The sequence below is a fragment of the Antedon bifida genome, chromosome 2 (genome assembly GCF_963402885.1).
Source record: "Antedon bifida chromosome 2, ecAntBifi1.1, whole genome shotgun sequence".
NCBI lineage: Eukaryota > Metazoa > Echinodermata > Crinoidea > Comatulida > Antedonidae > Antedon > Antedon bifida.
The window spans coordinates 5,881,746-5,903,184 of record NC_136227.1 but is presented as its reverse complement, the minus strand read 5'-3'; the positions used below and the strand labels follow the sequence as shown (position 1 = coordinate 5,903,184).

General features: G+C 33.9%; 3 protein-coding genes across 5 annotated transcripts; 2 read left to right on the top strand and 1 right to left on the bottom strand.

The window, feature by feature from the left end:
• Positions 1-23: 23 nt before the first annotated feature.
• On the top strand, positions 24-5,787 carry LOC144835938 (acetyl-coenzyme A transporter 1-like). Of its 3 annotated transcripts, none has more exons than XR_013611127.1 (8): positions 24-138; positions 1,070-1,821; positions 2,253-2,440; positions 3,204-3,388; positions 3,900-4,020; positions 4,157-4,375; positions 5,044-5,384; positions 5,452-5,787. XR_013611127.1 is itself a non-coding variant. In XM_078691071.1 (7 exons), exons 2-7 carry the CDS (start codon positions 1,086-1,088, stop codon positions 5,212-5,214), a joined length of 1,620 nt encoding a protein of 539 aa, XP_078547197.1. In that variant the 5' UTR covers positions 24-138; positions 1,070-1,085; the 3' UTR covers positions 5,215-5,787. The 3 variants fall into 3 exon arrangements, 1 of the variants encoding a protein (XP_078547197.1); XR_013611126.1 differs by having other exon boundaries at positions 5,446-5,787; XM_078691071.1 differs by having other exon boundaries at positions 5,044-5,787.
• Positions 5,788-7,035: 1,248 nt separating this feature from the next.
• Positions 7,036-9,993, top strand: LOC144835940 (uncharacterized). Its single transcript, XM_078691072.1, has 2 exons — positions 7,036-7,154; positions 7,636-9,993. The coding sequence occupies exon 2, from the start codon at positions 7,644-7,646 to the stop codon at positions 9,228-9,230; it is 1,587 nt and encodes a 528-aa protein (XP_078547198.1). The 5' UTR covers positions 7,036-7,154; positions 7,636-7,643; the 3' UTR covers positions 9,231-9,993.
• A 1,009-nt stretch (positions 9,994-11,002) lies between these two features.
• LOC144835941 (zinc finger MYND domain-containing protein 12-like) lies at positions 11,003-20,203 on the bottom strand. The gene is made up of 7 exons (XM_078691073.1): positions 20,055-20,203; positions 14,049-14,193; positions 13,592-13,763; positions 12,919-13,088; positions 12,089-12,329; positions 11,687-11,832; positions 11,003-11,135 (listed from the first exon to the last, which is right to left on the bottom strand). The coding sequence occupies exons 1-7, from the start codon at positions 20,159-20,161 to the stop codon at positions 11,019-11,021; spliced, it is 1,098 nt and encodes a 365-aa protein (XP_078547199.1). The 5' UTR covers positions 20,162-20,203; the 3' UTR covers positions 11,003-11,018.
• Between the last annotated feature and the right edge of the window lie 1,236 nt (positions 20,204-21,439).

The following is a 21,439-nucleotide window of genomic DNA, read 5'->3' as shown; positions in this document are numbered from 1 at the left end:
TAGCGCCACCATATTGTGCTGCTGTAATTGTTTGTATCGTCGTCACCGTAGAAGGCGTTCTTCTTAAGCAACAGAACAAAGTCAGAGAACTTGAAGAGAGGAAATAGTCGAATTTGTACCAATACTTTTCAGGAAAAGGTAAATCTTTTAACTAGATTAACTTTTTAAAAGAAATAGAAATATATAGTATACACAGTGGATTTGAAAATGACTTTATTTTCAATGAATTTTGCTACCAGCTGTGCAAAACTGAACGCCATATTTCGCCGGTGCGGTGGACGTGGTGTGACCCGTCGATCCGGTACAATTTAATACAAAGAGAGTAGTAGGCTAAGCCTAGGTCCTCTAGTAAATCTAGTGACTAGGCCTTAGGCCTAGGATAGTATAGACTAGAGGCTAGTTTCTACTAGTTAGTATAGTGAATCATAGGCCTTGTGTTTCACTCTTTTATAAAATGACACATTTTTATATTTTGGCATAGCAATCATAAACCACCCTACCGAATTGCCACACAATAGAATAAATTATACAAATAAAATAAAAAAGGATTTGATCGATGCACTCAATTTTTATTTGTCGTATTCGATTTTGTTGTCAACGTAAAGATTCGTTGAGTACTTTTTGTATTCGAATTGTAAATTTGTGCTCAACAGAAAGTCATTCGAAAAGAAAACGTTGACAACGAAAGCTTTTTCGTTAAGAACAATTTCAACGCTCAAAATACTCCGTTAAAGAAGTACTCAGCGGAAAAACTGTACTCAACGGTGAAAGTCTAAATCGAATACGACAATTAATAAAGTGGGCTGAGTTGAGAGGCTTTGTGCTCTAGCTCTAAAGCTAAAATAGTAGAGTTGATAGAATGTGTTTTTTAATTGTATTAAATTAAATTGCAACGTCTGCATATGCAACAATACAGTTATACAATAAATTGCTTGTATATTGAAATCATTATTATTATATAAATCTTTAACCTAACCTATTATTTATACTTTGTCAAACTTTTTGATACATCAAACTGTTCCAAAATCAATCATTCAATCACTTAAAAATATAATATATATATTTTCAGATTAAATACACTTGGAATGACATCCCGAAAAAATGTAAAGCAACCACGTACAACGTATAACAGTACTACTAGATCTGGAACTCAATATGGTATCGAGAGTGATGAAAGATACATGGACGAGGGGGGAACACGTTTATTGACACCAGGAACTACAGAGATGGCACCTCACAGAGGACTGGAAGAGGATCGATGGAATGTGGCCATTCTTCTCTTTCTGTACATCCTTCAAGGGATTCCATTAGGCCTAGCTGGTAGCCTACCGCTTGTTCTGCAAGCGTACAAGATCTCCTACAAACAGCAAGCCATGTTGAGTTTTATATTCTGGCCTTTCAGTTTAAAACTACTCTGGGCACCGATTGTGGATTCGGTTTTTATCTCAAGATTCGGTCGACGGAAAACATGGCTGATCCCGACACAATATTTAATTGGGACAACAATGATATTGCTCTCATGGAATGTGAATTCATTCCTTGGGGAGAAAGGCTCTAACGTAGAACCAAACGTTCTTGTCTTAACAGTGTTATTTTTTTTATTGAACTTTTTAGCGGCTACTCAGGATATTGCGGTGGATGGATGGGCCCTTACGATGCTTGCAAAGCGTAACCTAGGTTACGCATCCACATGCAATTCTGTTGGTCAGACTGCTGGGTATTTCCTTGGTAATGTTGTTTTTCTGGCATTTGAATCAGCAGAGTTTTGTAATGCATATATTCGCTCAGAACCAGCTGATGAGGGGTTGTTCACTCTCACAGGTTAGTGAAAGTAAACAAGATTTGATTCATCAATTTTTTGATGAATCATGAGTAAGGCAGTATCAAATTCTTAAAGTAAATGCTGCTTATATGCCCCTCTGGATATTCCTTCATACGTTCTCCTATATGGGTTAAACTTCAATAGGTGGTTTGTCCAATTAACTCTCAATCTCTGATTTAAATTTATATACTACTGTAATACACAATATTAAACATCTTAGTATGACTGTTTTCTAGTATATTCTGAAATGTGTTTTAAATGGCAAGATAATAATTAATACTGTATACTGTACTATAATTCTACCTTAATGTATGTACCCAAACCTTTGTATTGTTAAATGTTTAATGTTCATTGTTAGTATTATAAAGTAATCTATAATTCGTTGTTTTGCTGTACTGTTTTATATAATTAGTATTGTTTTTCTTTTCAGATTTTCTATTTTTTTGGGGTCTAGTATTCATCATTTGTACGACGCTAGTATTTATTTTAAAACATGAACGTTCTGATCAAAAAGAGGAAGAATCTATAGAAGGCGTTGTAGGAACGTACAAGCAACTTTATCAAATTATCAAACTTGTTCCAGTAAAACAATACATATTGATCGCACTTACTATAAAAGTAAGTACTCATATTTTGGTTCCTATAAATACAGTAGTGTTCAATGTAAACCCTGATGTAAAACTGTATTAATAATTACTGTAATATTGACAGATTGAGAACAAGCAATTCACCAATATATCCAATTCATGTTCTAGTGGGCTGGGATTAAGCTCTGTCTACACTATCTGTGCCCATATATAGACATGATGATGTCATATCACTACCATATGTGGGCATATCACCAAAGATTGTATAGCGACGCAAGCTAGGTAACTGGGGTAAGACGTTTGTAATCCATGGATGCCATTCCGACGGAAAAATTTGAACTGGAATAAAGTCGTTGTCAAGGCAATATCTACGATGTTTCGGTCAAAGAACGAAGTTGTCTAACCAAGCATGTCAATGTAAACACAGAATTAATCGGAAAGTGTCCAGATCCCAAAGAAACTTTTATTTTACTTTGTTTACATAATTTCTTCCCTTTACTATGAATCAATCCTCGGATGGTTAACCATAGATACTTCGAGGCGGACCGAAAATTTAAACCATTTACATTTAAATCACAATAATAACCTGTCCGCCCGAATGGCGTACATGGATTTACTGGGCGCGTAGTGTTATAAGATAGGAGCTTGGCAACAGTTATCTATCTTGCGCCACGTAGCGGCGCTATACAATCTTTGATATCACTGCCACAATCAAGTTTGATAGTATAGACAGGTCTTTATACAAGACTATATACGGTATATTAATTTAACCAGCTTATTATCTTTCTTTCCAGATTGGTTTTGCAGCCACTGACAGTGTGACGGGTTTGAAGCTAATAGAAGCTGGGGTACCCAAAGAAAGGCTAGCCATGCTTGCTGTACCATTGGTGCCAATACAAATTATACTGCCTTGGGTTATAGCTAAATATACTACAGGGCCTAAGCCGCTTGATGTCATGTTGAAGGCCATGCCCATTAGGTAAGCTATATTTGAAATAATCAAAGCATTTTGTAAAAAAGATAAATATCTTATTTCTGATTGGTCAACGCTATTTGAGTAAAATTTTGTTTACCTTCCTTGTTGAAATTGCATGATCTTGGGTGATGCCCTCGTCAAATACGCGCTCTATCCTCCGGATTACTGTATCTAAGTTTCAGAAATTTGAGAATTTTGAAATTTAACCTTGACATTTGGCCTTGACAACCTAACAAGCGCAAACTCATACTTTCTTATACCGAGCTGCATCCACCCACCAAGTTTGAAGACCATGCGACCCCTAGTCTCCTATAGACGGACAGACATGCATAGAATTGGTGAATTGTAGTAAGAAGTTATCTGCGAGGTTAGGATAGGCCTACTGTGTCGTTTTACAGTCCCATATCGGGTTTTAAACACCAGGGAACCTACACTAAATTGAACATTGTGGTTCTCTTTTTACATGATTATAATTATATATATTTATTAAAAACTAATATCTTTGGTTTTATAGATTAATAATGGGAATTGTTTTTATGTACATTGTGAACTGGACTCCATCAATGAAACTTGAAAGTGGTGAATTTCCTAACTCTTATTATATTGTCATTCTGTTGTGTTACGCATTCCACCAGGTAAGATATATTTGTGATTTTAAAGACATTTGGTATATACTGTACACACAACCAGAGCTTTACATCCCAACTGAAGGATGAGGCAAAGAGAGTAAAGTATTATTTTTTATTATATTTTTGTCTTTTTTTTTTTCAGGTGACACTTTATTGTATGTTTGTATCTATTATGGCATTTCATTCGAAAATCAGCGATCCACTAATTGGTGGTACTTATATAACCCTTCTGAACACTGTAGCAAATCTAGGAGGGAATTGGCCAGCAACTGTTGCGTTGTGGCTTATCGACTTCTTGACGTTTAGGTCATGCCACGGTGCAGACGCTGGCTACGATTGTGATAACAAAGAAGAGAAAGAGGTACGATAAAGTTTATTATCTTTGTCACAGGAAACCCTTTTTTCAAAATCGTCACCAAACACATATTTTGTCGAAATATCAGTCAAATTTGTTAAATTTCACAGCAAGACACAAAATGACCCGGAGCATACTGCTTTCACCAGAAAATCGAAAAATTTCTGCGATCTAATCAGCCTTTCATGAGTGTCGCCAGATACCAATTTTAATGTTTGCACAGAAATAGCATTATTTGTATTGAATTCTAATAAAGTCTTGTGATTATATCTGAGTGGTCACTACACAGTGTTAATGGTGTGTACCCTGCAAATCTTCAAAGTCAACTCTAGCCTCCAAAACCCCACTAAAACCAGATGGACAGCTCTTACAAATTTGCTAAGAAATAATGGTACTCTAAGAAGATAATGCTGTGCAATATGAACCTAATTTTATTTGTGTGCTATTTGTTCGTCTCTGTGTATTTAAACATTTTTTAGATTATTATTATTATGATTGTTGTACTGTACTGCTTTTGAAACATTTTATGAATCTGTGTATACCACAACAAAATGAATTTGGGTTAATAAAGTTTAATTGAATTGAATTGTTTGGGTTTTCTGTAGACATAAATTTCATAATAAAGTATTTCCCAGCTCCTTCAACCAATAATCTTTTTGGGATTTTTTTTTTAGGTGTGTTTGAAAGCGGGAGGTGTGTGCAGCATTGACCTAGATGGTTACTATGTTGAAAGTGTCATTTGTATTATCATTGGTTTTATGTGGTATCGTTTGATGGCAAAGAAAACACGACAATTACAATATCTTGATGACTCCCAGTGGAGACTTTCTGTTTCAACAGTTTGACAGTTAGCAGAGGAGACAGCATGATGCTAGCATAGCAGTGCTGTATCTCCACATATAACAATATTTATCCAGTATCATAGGCAAATTCCATAATACAGCATCCCATGTGTATCACATTCTACCTGTATCATGGTTAGGTTAAATGTTAGGTTAGGGTCTATGATACAGGCGTGAAACACATGTGATTCTGTGTCATGGAATTTGCCTATGATATTGGACAAATTTACCAAGATTCAGATGTGTGTATATTTGATTATTGAACAATCTTGGTGATCTCTAGTTTTTACAGAGAGTGAGTTTCATTGGTTCATAGAGCTCTTAGTTTTGAGAAATTTAAAATGTTTTAATTGACAAATGTTTTTGAAAGTAGTGATTTTACTCATGTTGACCAATCAGAAATGAGATTTTTACCTTTGCCAAATGTGTTATGGCTGTTTCTATTGACGATAGTTTTTATGAATGTATATTTTTTCAAATTAATTCATACTGTATGAATCAAATTAATTAAATAAGTTTCTCAATGTTATTATTAATGAATTTACTTTATATTGGAATTAAATTGTTATATTTCAACACTGGTTTTACAGAGCCCTTTCTTTGCATAACTTATATTGTTGTTATTTTTTACTGTTTATTGGCATTTTATTGTGAACTTTTTGTCTCAATAGAATGTTTGTTATTTGAAAAGTTGATTCAAGACTTGTTTTAAGGTGTTGTCTTGTGTTTCTTGCATGTGTTCCTAAAGAAAGTGTTGGTTATTCATTGGTAATATTGTTCTGTTTCCTTAACTACCTCAGTATACTATTAGTACTACAGTACCCACTCTTACCACCAAATGCTTTAGTTTTAATTGTCTCTATTTTAAACAATATATTAATTAACCCCAAGTCATTGGGTGTGTGCCTAAAGAAATAAAAATTGTACGTTGGTAATATTTTTTTTCTGGTTTTAAGTTCCTTTGTCTTTCTCTAATTAAAGATCACTCTTAACACCAACATTTAGTCTTTAGCAGGTGTGTGGTGTGGTCTCTATTTTAAACAATATATTAATGTTTAAGTCCTTGGGTGTTTGCCTAAAAAATAAAAATTGTACTTTGGTTAATAGTTTTGTTCTGGTTTTAAGTTTCTTTGATTTTTTTCTCTAATCAACTAGCACTCTTACCACCAACGTTTATTCTTTAGTAGGTGTATGGTGGTGGTCTGTCTATTTTAAACAATAGATTTAGATTGTTAAATCTTATTAAATACACTAGTTAAAGATGTAACCAAAACCCAATTAGGCTTCAAATAAAATCCCAGGCCTTGAAATCATTCATTTCAAGACCATGATTTGCAATTTTTACATGTACATGGTGCTGTGTTCTTTTTGTATCTTAAAAATAGGACCATGATTTTGTAACTATGGACGTATGTATCCGTATATAAATCACAAATACAATCATTTTCCCTTCATTATTCTCTTGGTATTTCATGTACAAGGTGCTACATAAATATTGCTACTTATCCAGAGTTATAGTTGTTTAAAATGACATTGTTGTACAGTGATTATGATTTTAAAATAAATATACAATATTATATACTGTATATATTTTTTTAATTAATTTGTTTATATTTGATTAATCAGTTCAATTTTGTTTTGGGTGAAAGTTAAATAATATAATAAATAAAATCTCAACAAATGATATTTGTAGTATAAACAACAAATAAAATTGTGTTATTACTATTATGTATAATTTGTTGTTTCATATAATATCAATTTTAATATTTCATTTTTGGCGTTCCATACAAACCAATAATTTTCACGCTTGAATGCACATTATATAAATAAATTACTGTAGTGTGAAAAGAGCGATTCGTTGTCAAGATGGTCGTTGTGAAAGGAGTAAATAACCAATTTTCTTGTGTGGAAATTGAATATTTTTTAGTAGAATAATTTGCACGGTACGTTAACCATTTTGTAGTATAGTGAGTAATTAAAAATGCTTGGCCATACTGTACTGATTTTTCATTAAGACGAGCAGAGCATGGAGGTATCCTCCATGTCCATGAGCAGAGTGATTTCGTCTAGTTAGTCGGACCATGGAGGAAATATGTATATTTCCTCCATTGTCGGACAGCCAGCCAATGGAGCCACAATCATCATCATCATCAATGACATGTAATGATAGGATAGGAGTAGCATTACAATGTAGTCTGTAGGCCTACTGTAGGCTTTACATACTGCACACACATGGAGAAAATATGATAATTGAAACAACATCTAGGCCTAGCCTAGGCAGGCCTATAACTATATTAGTATATGAAACTGTAACTCTACTTCTGTAATAATTTGCTAGTTTTACCTCCATGGTTCAGGTCCATGGTTTGTACTAGACTATTACTATACTACTGACAGTGTACAATGTTAATATTTCATTTATAGGGACACATATGTTGGCCAAAAGATTTGCTAAATTTTGGTTGGATCGTTCTAAGAGTTCGAAAAAAGTTGAAGATGAGGTCGACAATCAAGGACACGGAGAAACAGAAGACGATCTTTTGGCGGCTAAGTTTGCAAAACGAAAAATGGAAAGTAAACAACTTGCTGCTAAAATTAGACAAGAACAAAAAGAAGCAGAAGAGTTACTGATTGAGTGGAAACAGAAGTACGAAGATAAGCAAGAGTTAATGACGAAGCTAAAACAATACAATGATCAGGACATGAAACTTGAAGAGGACCAAGAAGAACAAAGGAAACAGTTGTTGGAAACTCTCCTGAAAGAGAATGAGGATCGTAGGCTGAAATTTGATGGAACTTCCGAACAAAGAGAACTGCTTCTTGGACAGTTGAATCAGCAGAAAACCGATGATCAGAAAGAGATAATGATGAAATTGGAAAAAGAAGCTGACTTAAACAAGTTAAAACTGGAACAACAAATCAACAACAACCAAGAGTTTTTGATGTCTAGTAGTAAACAAGAAAGTAATGTTGCTAAACCAAATTTTCATCGGCAAATGAGTGAAGATAGAGACAATTTAGAAACATTGTTTACGCAGGGTGATGAATTATTGAAAAACAAAAAGAAACAAGTTGATATAGAGAGAAAAAACTTTGAAATTAACCTTCAACAAAAAGTTGAAAAAAGTCAATCTGATCAAAAGGAGAATGAAGTCAAAAAGAAAGAATTGCTTTCTGATCTAAAAACATTAGATGAAAAGAAACGGAGAGAACTGAAAGAAAGAGAAATCAAGAAGGAGGAATTGATGCTGAAAATGAAACAAGAAAGGGAAGAGAATGCAGCGAAATTGAAACTAAGAGAAGATGAAAAACAGAAAATGATGCTTATTTTAAAGCAACAACAAGAAGATACTAAATTGAAATTAGATAAAGGGGAAGCCAAGAAAAAAGAATTCTTCGGTAATTTGCTAAAACACAGAGATGATGTACAACAAGATTTGTCAAATAAATTCCAGAAAGGAGCCAAAGATATGAGTTTAAGTATAAAACAGAGAGATGAAGAAAAAAGGGATGAAAGAAAACAAGTACGACAGTTATATGAAAACAGGATAATGGAGATGAAACAAATGGGAGAAGAAATGAAGCAAACGATGGCAGAACAAAAGGGAAAGGATGCAGAGAATGAGATTCTAAGCCAGAAGAGACGACAAATGGTGAAAGCATCAAGTCTCACAGAAAGCAGCAGTGATGTAACATGTGAATTGGTCACAAAACTGAAGAAACTGGAAGAGGAAAGACGTCAGTTATCTCTCCTGATAAAACAGGCTAATGAGGAGAATCAATTGATGATGAGCAATGTGGTTAAGACCGGACATGATGGTCCAATGATTTCACTCGAAAGACAAGACGAAATAGATGAATTGTTAAAGAAACTGAGACAAAAAGATGAACAGAAGAAAGAAATAACGGCTACCATCAGAGATTCTAGTGATGAAGGTGATTTACGAGCACGGTTTAAAAGAAGATCTACAGAAAATGATCTCTTGATATCCAGAATAAAACAAGGAAATGAATATTAGCCATTTTGTTCTATCTCATCATTCAGACACCTTGTAAAAGTAAAAGTCCTCAAGTGATGATGTTGCTGTTGTTACCAGGTCTTTCTTCCATAATAACTGACTTGATTTATAATTGGTTATCACAGAGTGCGATGTCTGTGGGGAAGAGATTTTAAGGTCATTACAGGATGTATGAAATGTTGATATCAAGTTTGCGGTACACCAAGTATATATAGTTGAGAACTGTTGAGTTTCTCAACGTTTCGATCAATATAGTTTGATAGTCCTCATTATGTATGGAGCTATAATACAGGGATAAAAAATGGCCTTTTGCAAATGATGGATATGTCACAATAGATTAATCTGGCTTCTATTTTATGGACAGTGACATTTTGTCTTTGTATCAACTTGAATTGTATACATAGTGATATATTGTTAAACAAAGTATTTATTTTGAACTTTGTGATGTGGAGTAGCTTTGCATCAGGGTGTTGAGTAATTGATCAGATGTTTCCCCTACTCTTTTGCCCTATTCTCAATGTACTTAGTATGTACAAAATTTACGTCAGAGTAGGGCAAAGATCTGACTAAAGTATTTATTTAGAGGTTTGTGATAGTCAGTATTGCAGGGTATATTTAAATGTAGTATTTTTAGAAAAAATAGCCTTAAAGTGTACTTAAGTTATAAATTACTGAACATATTTATAATGATATATGATGTGGTATCTACACAATTGTAAGGGTGGGTGAGTTTTAAGTACGTAGTATTTATAAGGCATTTTAAGATAGTGATGTCGATTTGTATGCTTGAGCTGCAAATAATTCTGGATTATTTAGAAAGTGTGCTACTACCTCTGGTTTTTATGAAGAATACTTTTTTTATTCAATGGCAATAAGCCTACTGTTTGTTCAATTAACCCAACTGAAATTGCTTGCTTATTGTTACATTATGAATGGTTGCAAACATTTGTAAAACAACAATGTATTGAAAGATGGGAGTGTATGAATTGAAAGAATAAGTAATGGTAGAAACCTGGAAGGACCTTCAGCTTGAATACTGACTAACCAAAATGTTGACCTGGCTCGAGCAACCTGCCTCATGCAGTAGTTAGCTGTTTAGACAGAATCTTAAACACTGTCAAACACTATCAAAAAAGTGTGATGTTCCTAAATATGATAGTGATATGACATCATCATCATGCCCAATATGGGCACATCACATTTTTTTGTTTGATAGTGTAGTCAGAGCTTTATTGGTTAGTTCTGTTTAGTGGAGTCTAACTGCTAGTAGACCAATGTTTGTGAATATGCAACTGTCCTTTAGATATACTGATCACTTTATTAATTTATAACTATAGCTTTGTGATAGTGAAGTTTGTCTTAAAATATAAAGTATTGATATAGTTAGTGTACAAATGTTTATCTGTGAACACTTTCTTGTCTTTATCGACAATCATTTGGTAGAGAAGTTTGTGGTGCCAATGACTAGTTTGAGTTTATACTGGAGGCTGTCATGACCATTTACAGGATCACATGATTACGACGTAGTATTTGATTCGCTGAGTTCATAAGCTTGTTTGCCAAGAAGCTGTTTCATAACCAAACATCTGCAGTTTTCCAAAGTTTGCCAACTTATTTTAACATTGGCAAACGTTTCTTGCAAAACTTGAATTTGGCAATTTTTCCACTAATGATGTCATTGAAGAATTTAAATAAATAAAGAATTTGTATTCATATGACTTCTGGTCATGCAAAATAAAATGTCTTTAAAACCACAAATTAATATATACAATTGTAAAAGAGTTGAGGCTAAGCCTGTAGATTAGTTGTAAATGCATTGAAATCTTTGATGGCAAAGGCAAGCTGGCTGTCTTCTGAGTCTGTATCGTGAATAGTTGAAAGGGCCTTGTTTCCAAATTCTTGAGCCTAGATTAGAAGAAAATCAAATACTTCATAAGCTTGCAGGAAGGACTTTCTGTTGAGAACTAAATCTTTGTCTACACTATCAAACTAATTTGACAAAAAAAAGTGTGGTGTGCCCAAATAAGGTAGTTGTATGACATCATTGTGTCCACATATTATGAGCACATCACATTTGTTGTCACAGAAAGTTTGATAGTGTAGACAGAGCTTTATGCTGTTCCACCATGCTGAGGGTGAATAAAAGAATCAGTGGTCTAATGGTAGTCCATCTGCATATCAATATCTGTAATTAATAGGCACCCATGAATATCTCAAACTGCCTGCAAAAGATGTACTGGTTTGGTACATTTCAAGGAACCAGATCTCAAAAGATACCAGTCGAATAAAGCTGTCTACACTGACAAACTAGTTTGACAAAAAAAGTGTTGTGTGTATGATAGTGATATGACATCATCATGTCCATACTTGGGCACATCACATTTTTTTGTCACATAATATTTGATAGTGTAGACGGAGATCAAGACTAATTATCAGACTGTATGAATGTGTTATACCTTATCATTGCTCTCAAGTAGGTAATATAACATTGCCAAAGCATGGCAGACACGTGACAGCATATCTGGACCGTGATTTGTTGACTGCTCTCTGATGTCATGCACTGCATGAAGAACTTGTTTAGCCTCTGCTTGTTGTGCTTCATCTGAAACAAAATTTCAAAGGTATACACTCACTTTCTTTGTCATTCACATGGCTGCTGTTGGTTATTATTATTATTCAGGCCTGTACACTGGGGTTCAGGAGATCCCCCAGAAGACCTCTTCCCTCCCAATGCTTTTGAAGGTCCACCTAAGCTGAAACGACACTGTACTAGTCCCCCTTCCTGGAAGAATCTATTTATTTACAATACTGTATACAGGACATTAACGCTTCATTTTTAATAAATTTGGAATAGCTACCTAACGTTTCCTCAACTGGTTTCTCAATGGATGCCGGACCAACACGTGATGAAGGCTTTGGTGGATGAATCCGTTGGTTAATTATACGAAGAAGGTGTTTATGCCAAATGGCCGTAACCCTGGTATAAAGAGAGTCCGCAATGTCCATTCGGTTCTGACGGAAGAACACATTAGCCATGTGGAAGTACCCTCCAGATGTTTGGATGTCGTCTGTCCCAAATTCTTCGGAGGCATGATATATCTGAAGGTAAGAGTATAGGCCATGAATCATAACAATTGTGCGAGTTAATGAAGAAATGTATAGAATTAATTGTGTATATCAATGATAGGTAAATGTTATGACTACAGGAGAAGAGTTATCTTGTGCGTATAATAAAACTGTGTTATGGTTCTAGATCAAATACAGGCTCCCGACCAGCACCGTTTTTAAAATTTCATACGCCAATAACAGGATGGCACTACTGTATTTAATAATTTATCATGCTTATAAACAAAGTCTCATTTGAGGCTTGGGAAGTGGAGTTGACAGAGTCGTGAGTTATAACCCTGGCACTAGGTCAGCATTGAACCCTGGACCTTGGGATTAGAAGTCAAGCACGTTAACCACCAAGCTACAGCTCCACTATTTTAAAAATAGCTATTAAGTTAATCTTTGGAAACCCTCAGTGGACACTGTAGAATTGGGTTCTCAAGGTGTCCACTTTATACTAAAGGTATAAGGTTACTTAGTCCTTAATCTCCAAATTCATTTACCAACTTGGTCTATCACTACCATATTTGGGTACATCACACACTTTTTGTGTCAAACTTCTTTGTAAAGTAAAGCTTACGTCGTCTGCTAAATGCGCTCTGGCTGTTTGATAGTCTCCTTTTGCAGCAAACAGTAGACCTAGGTTACGGTAGAGCTTAGACTTGATAGCATTACTGCAGGTTGGTGTCTTCAGCACTGTCCACTGTGCTTGTGCAAGGTACTCTTCTGCTTGTGTTAGTTTATGTAGACCTAAAATAAACATCAATAAAACACAATAAGTATTCTTAAATATAGTACAACCCCTATTAATTATTAGTTAAGTAGACACTTTAGGACCTCTTAAAATAATCTTTTTTTCAGACAAAAATATTAGAAATGTATTAAGTGAGTTGTTACCTGGAACAGTTATCCCTGTAGGCCTAACATAAACATCAATAAAACACAATATACATATTTTAATTCATTTATTTAGAAACAGTTCAAGAAATAAAAGAAGCATACATTCAACCCCTATTAAGGGACCCTTTTGGGACCCCTTAAAATAATTATTTTTTCTTCAGACAAAAATAAATTGAATATTAGAAATGGACTAGGTGTTATTATTGCAGATAAAAACTACCCGGAACAGTTATCCCTTATGAAGTAGTTGTAATAAACTTCTTATGTTTGCATCTATTAAATTAGCTCAAATAATTAAACAGAAATGTACTGTATCATGTTTTTTTAGAAATAAATTCGTAATAAATTCTTACCTATACTCGCCTCGGCTAAAATGAGGTACGATGGAACAAGTTGGATGCTATCTAGGCCATGCACGTCAATGCTGAAGCGCAACGACTGCATCGCTGCTGGCACAGCCTGCTCGTGTCGACCCTCAAACAGCAGCTTCTGACCCATTGTTCTGGTAAGGTCAATCATGTCTTTCTATTTAAAATAAAAGTATGTTTATTAGACAAAACTGTCATTGCTTAGAGAGTAAAAGCTCTGTCTATACTATCAAACTAGATTGACAAAAAAAATGCACAAATATGGTAGTGACATGGCATCATCATGTCCATATATGGGCACAATAATACAGCACATTTTGATGTCACATAAACTTTGATAGATGAGATGTTGAGCTGGTTTGATCATAAGTCAGGAAACATTATTAAAGTATACAGAAATTCCTTAAAAATGGAGGTTGATAGGATTCTTCTCTAGAACTACCTGTCTTTGTAACTTTTCAGCCTCTCGTTTCTGCCTCTCTTCTTCAGAAGGCAGGAACGGCAGGGAGATAGTCCGCAGCGGTATCAGAAGCTGACAGATCTTCATGTGGATTCCCATCCAATCTGCATCTTGGTGTTCTTTGCCACTTTAAAAATAAGAATCTATAAATATCATACCTGTACTATTAATAATGTTGAATGTAAATGTTTAAAAAGATGTATTGTCCCCCAAAAACATGAATAATTAATAACCAACAAAAGACTTTCTAGGCCATTTCATACTTTTAATTAAGTTAATCACTTCCGTAGAAAAAGAAAAAAAAATAATGTTTCACTTTCACAAACAGTTAAATTCAACCAAAATTGACTAGGCCTAGGCCTAGTAGGCCTGAATACAGATCACTCCGGCCGCGCTTCACTCCGGCCGCGCTTCAATCCGGCCGCGATTCATTCCGGCCGCAGCTATGGAGCGCCCAATGAGTCTTTTACAACCGAGACACGTTTTTTGTAGAGAATCAAAATAAACATTCGTAACATACAGTATATTTTTTTCTCTTTCAGGATCACAACAGCATCGCAAGTGTTTTAAATTAGGTCTAATGCTAAAACAAAATAATTTAATTGTAATGTGATTAATTAATGTAATTGATTGCAATGTACCCTATGTCAGTATTATTTTTATCATATATAAATTAAAATATAAAATCATTGTAAATTGGACTGTACAAAAATGATATATTAATTCTTGATACAATTCCAGGTTTTATGCTTTATTAGGAGAGTGTGGGGTTTATGTTATACTTATTCCTTCTGATTAGTAATCACATATCAACCATAGAAAATAAAAATAAAAAGACTGTGCAGTTATTGTATGGAGTCTTCTGTGACAATATAGCTATCTGTGCTTTAAATGGATTTAAAGAAAAGTGATTAAAGGCGCAGTGTATGAGATCTTAGTTCTCAAGAAAAAGATGAGGCAGATTTGAAGGTGGAATTGGAAGAACACAACCTAATAGAGGCGGGTAAGTCATTCCATAAGCTAGAGGCAGCAGAAGTAAAGTAAAGGCCATCGTTCTAGTATTAAAACCCGGAATGGAAATAAGATTTACTACATGGTCACTATCCTACAGTAAAAATTGTAGGATAGTGTCGAAAACGTATGAAAGTTAAATAAAATTCTTTTTTGGATACTATACATTTTTTTTCAGGGAGGGGCATAAATAAAACTGAAAGCCTCTAGTCTATGGTCTTCTAACAAATAAATTGGATGTACTAAAGGAACAAAACGTTACCATTGTATAAAATCGAAACAATATTATTTTGTGTTTTTTTAATAAAGTTTTAAAACAAAAGAACGAACGCGGTTCAAATCAATGCACACAAAGTAAAGTTAAAAACAGTACAGATTCTGAATAATAAAGTTGATAAGAAAGGAACACGTCAATCATAAACTTTAATAGAAAATGAATGAATGAACTACATCCAACACTACCTCGACCCATTAATTTAGCACAGCAGGCAAACCGGACACGTAAATTGACCAGACCAAATCACCCAGCAGATTTGGAGTTTGTCCTGGACCACAACCATATCCCACCTGGGTTTTTCCAGAAAGATGTCCGTGTAAATGGTCAACGCCACATCGTGTTTGCCTCCAACCATATGCTGCTGCTACTTGAAAGAGCTAGAACCTGGTTAGTCATATTCTGCATATTAGTTATTAATTGCTTCATCTACTCTTCCTTCAAATTTCTTCTCAAGAACCTTTTCCTATCTTTTCTTCTGAGATGGCCAATTTAATTTGATTTTTGTTTTTAAATATTTTGTGCTTTATTTTATCTTTATAAATTATATTTGTTGTTACATGTTTATGTCTTGTTATTATGTAATTTTTCTCTCTCTACAGGTATGTTGATGCAACTTTCAAACTTGTGAAAGCCCCTTTTGTACAACTTTTCAGTGTACATAGCTTTATCACCTCCGGAGATTGTACCAAGCAGGTCCCTTTGGCATTTGTGCTGATGTCGGCAAGAAGCACCACTGACTATACCGCCGTCATAGAGAATGTACTTGAGCTGTTACCACAACCAAACGTTTCGAAGATAGTGGCAGACTATGAGGCACCAGTTTGGCAGACATTCAGGCAGCTTTTGCCAAACTGCACACTATCTGGCTGTTTATTTCATTTCAATCAGGTGCGTTAATACTTTTTAAAATTGTTTTCTTACTTTATTAATTACATTGTTTTCTTACTTTATTATCTTTTTTACGCAACAAACATGTTTCTTACTGTCATGTCTTTTCTGTTTAATACATAGTCAGTGTTTAAGAAAGTACAGGAACTGGGCCTGCAACGGGCATACGCCAATGATGCTGGTACATATGAAGTAAGTTCAGGATTATAAATCACTTTTACCTAGCATGAATTCCTAGATTATAAAATGCATACTTCAATTTTATACAATTTGTTTTCTTTTATCTCTTTCCAGTTGGTCAGACAGTTGATGGCACTGCCGTTATTGCCATGCGAACATATCCCCAATATGTTTTATTTCCTTCAACGAAATGCTGGTGCGACACCTGCGATCCGAGACCTGCTGTTCTATTACCGGACCACTTGGATAGAAGGAAACATGTTTACCCCGGACGACTGGACAGTGTATGGTCAAGTTACAAGGACAAATAATGATCTCGAGGGCTATCATAATCGATTAAACCGCAAAGGTAGACGTGGTAAGAACACTGTTGTTTTTCTCTATTGCATTTTAGTTGCTATACCTAAAAAAAAATAACTGTTAGTTTATTTACATCACAACAGGTTAAAATTCAAATATGCCTAACATTGCAACACAACCATTACCTTGTCGATTTTCTTTCAGCTAAACTTCAACTGTACTTACTTTTAGAAGTATTGCACAAGGGGCAGTTTTGAAAAAAATGGCTCTAAATTGGGACATATTGATTTTTTTTTCTGAAAATGAAAGTTGCATATATTACTACCATTTATGTCTTATTATGTTGACACAAGGTTAAATTCTAGGGAACAAATCAAGGATCTGACAAAACAATTTGATTAACCTTTTTTTTTACATGTTTAATACAAAAAAACAATTTTATTTTTTGAGAAAAATATGTAAACACTTCTTTTGATTTTCATAAGTATTTATTAGTATTTACAATATTTGTAAGTTTCAACTGTCAGTATACTAATTGGATAACAGAAAAAATACAATTTTTTTACATACAGTAGACAAAAGTAGAAAAAATAAAATAAATATAAAAAAAAAATCATATGTTTTAAAACCAGTATGCTAAAAGTTTTTATTTTTCAAATAATCTGTTGTACAGAAGCTTGTAACTATTTTTTTTAATGACAACTTGGTAAAACCAATAAATACTGAAAGTTTGGACTTCATATGACAGGGTATGGCAATACAGTGTTCCGCTATTGAAATGCTATACAGTACATTGCTCTGTGGGGTGTTACACTCCTGACATTAGTATTTACTATTTTAGCATGGTTATGAGAGCAAAACAAGTCCCTTCAAAATCATGAGGTAGACATAATAGTGGTAAAAAAGATGTGTGTTTACACAAACATTACAATTCTAATGGGAAATACTGTACTAATACAAATAATCGCAATTCTAATATAGTTTAACCATGTTACACTCCTGACATTTTGGGGTAGTTGATAGGCAATTATGAACCATTCATTCATTAAATTGATAACTGCATTCAATATCATATTTTTGAGTGCCACAACAACTACTGTCAACATTCAAGAAAGAAAAATTGCTTAACTTCCTACCTTATTTAGTATTTTTAATTTTTTTTCCAAATATTGCAATTTGTCCTCGTTTTTTAAAAAGTGGTTTATTAATGTCATACCAAATATTTTAAGTAACGTATACAAGATAAATGTCATCATGATTGCTTTTTTTTAAGTTTATACAATTTACTTTTTCAGAATATGCATCTGCCAGTTAAATTTGAGGAGTGGTTTTAGTGTACTAGATCATTGAAAATGCATATGCATTTTTTCATGTCCAAATAAAAAGTGTTACACTCCTGACCATTTCTGCATCATAATCAGGCATAATATTTTTTTGCAAACACATAAGAAGATAATCTTTTGACACAAAAATAGTATTATGTTTGCACATATTTCAGAATAATTCTCTAATCTGGAAATGGCTTCAATTTAGTTATACTAGGCAAAAACTTTGTTGATATTTTGTATAGCGTTACACTCCTGACATACACCATTATGCCATCTGTAGCAGACATAATCCAAAATATGGTTTAACCTTTTTTATTTTTGGCTGCTTAGTAGCACATACTACTATACTAAATTGGTATATTTAAATTAAATACAGCATACAAGTTTTAAATTTTTGATGCAACGTCAATGTTACACTCCTGACATTTTGGGGTAGTTGATAGGCAATTATGAACCATTCATTCATTAAATTGATAACTGCATTCAATATCATATTTTTTAGTGCCACAACAACTACTGTCGACATTCAAGAAAGAAAAATGGCTTAACTTCCTACCTTATTTAATATTTTTTATATTTTTTCTAAATATTGCAATTTGTCCTCGCTTTTTAAAAAGTGGTTTATTATTGTCATATCAAATATTTTAAGTAACGTATACAAGATAAATGTCATCATGATTGCTTTTTTTTAAATTTATACAATTTACTTTTTCAGAATATGCATCTGCCAGTTAAATTTGAGGAGTGGTTTTAGTGTACTTGATCATTGAAAATGCATATGCATTTTTTCATGTCCAAAAAAAGTGTTACACTCCTGACCATTTCTGCATCATAATCGGGCATAATATTTTTTTGCAAACACAAAAGAAGATAATCTTTTGACACAAAAATAGTATTATGTTTGCACATATTTCAGAATAATTCTCTAATCTGGAAATGGCTTCTATTTAGTTATACTAGGCAAAAACTGAAAGGAGCCATTTTTTTCAAAACTGCCCCATGAGGAAAGTGAGCAGGTTGCAGTTACTGCTGAATTGGTATACAGAGAAGATCTGACGCGTGTACAACGTGCTGCTTCTCGAGGTGCAACAACCAGACTTCTACGTCTATGGGACCAGTATCGCCAGGGAAACCGCTCAGCAAGATCTCTTTTAAACGCTGGATCGCGCATTATCTCGCACAATGTCAGACAATTTGACTAGACCTACAGTATTACACTAGCATTAAACATAAAATGTACATAGAAAGAAATTAAATATTATTCAAACATTAAATAACACATATTGTTATTAACTATAATTAGTAAGTATGGGTACTGGCAAGATAAAGTGTTATAAAAATAAGGTTTTTAACTAATTTTTAATGTTAATGTAAAGCTATAAAATGTACAAAGAAAGAAATTAAATATTGTTATTGAAGGAAAAAGCAGTTCCAACTTCTTTGAATGTTAATGAAAAAAGTAAAATTTTTGTTAATAAATATTCAACTAGTTCCATTTAAATTCTCTTTTCTTTTAATTCTTTTGACCAAGAATTTGTTATAACACTGAACAGTATAGAAAACGTAGATATGGGCGCTCCATACTAACGGCCCCTTTGCACAGGAAGTCGAATTGAATAGCGGCCGGAGTGCATAACATCGCGCTAAACTGATACGGCGGCCGGAGTGAAGCGCGGCCGGAGTGATCGGCTTCCGTAGGCCTAACTAGCCTACTTTTTGCTTTTTTAAAATTCAGTTTTTCCAGTTAATAATTTTATTTTGAATCCATTTTTTGGTGAAAGTGATTAACTATTAATATGTGACATAAAACATTTAAAACAATTATTTTCTCAGGATTAAATATATCTAGGTAGGCCAGGCTAGGCTAGTTGCCGCCTCATTTGTGCAGCACCCACGGCCTATCGCTCCTGATCGACTGAAACCTCGTCGTACGTAATTTTGTAAGCTTGCCTAGCTAGGCTAGCCTAGCCTCCTTTATGATGACGTTTTCGATCGTATACATACCAATAATATGTAACACGGCATTTCATACATTGTACAAACGCTGGTTTTTGACAAAGTTCACATAATAATTTCACACCTTTTGGGTTTGCTAGCGGATTTAACGTCATTTTATGTACACATATAATATGGAAAGAAGTGTGGTGGTAAATTAGAGCGTTTGGTTGCTTTAGAAACGAAACCTTTTTTGAAGTGCGCCCGCTATTCTTTAAGTTTTTGAATAGTTTTGTGTGTAGTAGTAGTAGTACAGTTACCGTATTACACGCGCCTCCTACGTAATTACTTCATCTGCTAAACTAATTTTTAATCTATATTAATATAATTATGTTTTTTTTTATATATGTTTATTTTTATAACATACATTTTATGTACATCTATAAAAATGTATATAAAATGTATAGGGGCCATTTGAATCGATACGCATACAAAAATCTATATTATAATAATAGGCCCTCTAACACATAATATTCATTTTATTTTAATTTGTATTTAAAATTAAAGATAATAGGCCTAATTATATAATCATTTGTATATATCAAAAAGTATTAAAATATACTCAAATGACGCAATAATTACATCATAATATTTAAGATCAATTATGTAACAATTTATAGTTATTAGTTAATGAAGGCCTAAAGAAACAGTCAAGATATTAATTTAAGCAGACAATTTGTCAAAAGATTTGAAGATGAAGCTTCATCATTGGTTATTTCAACATCTTCTTCGCGGTTCCTATACGCGTATAGCTCATCACGTGCCCGTTTGTCCCGCATTAACATGACGTCAAGTGGTCGAAAATTAAGTGGCCAATCAATTGGTTTCTTCTTGGAGTACGCTTTGCAACCGCAAGAAGTCCGTTTGTTGTATTTCGAGGAACGTTGTTTTTTCTGACTCTTATTTTCTATTGGACTGTAAATAAATAGATAAAACATTTTAATGAAGGTTTTAATGAGAAAACATTACAGAACAAAATTCACCAAACCCACGTACTACTAGGCCTGGCCTAGCCTAGTATAGTATGACCTAGGCCTAGGCCTAGAGTAGTAATTATAATAACGTTGTCAACATTTATGAAACACGTAAATGTGATTTTAACGCCCGCATTAATTTGTGTTTTGAATAACAAATATCCTGTACCTAAATTGTACTTGTGAAATATACTTGTATTCTCGTTTGTCGAATGAAAAATAAATGTTTACCGCTGTGCTCAAATCTGCCGTATACATTAACGTTTGACGCCGTTCATTCATGGTCTCCGCCCTTTTCTGTCTAATGCCTGTAGTTAGTAAGTAGGTTAGGTTTTGATTGCTATTAGATCCTTTGATGCAAAACGCACACCAATGGTAAAGTTCGCTCAAAAATGAAATATTGTTTTCGTTTTGTTTTTT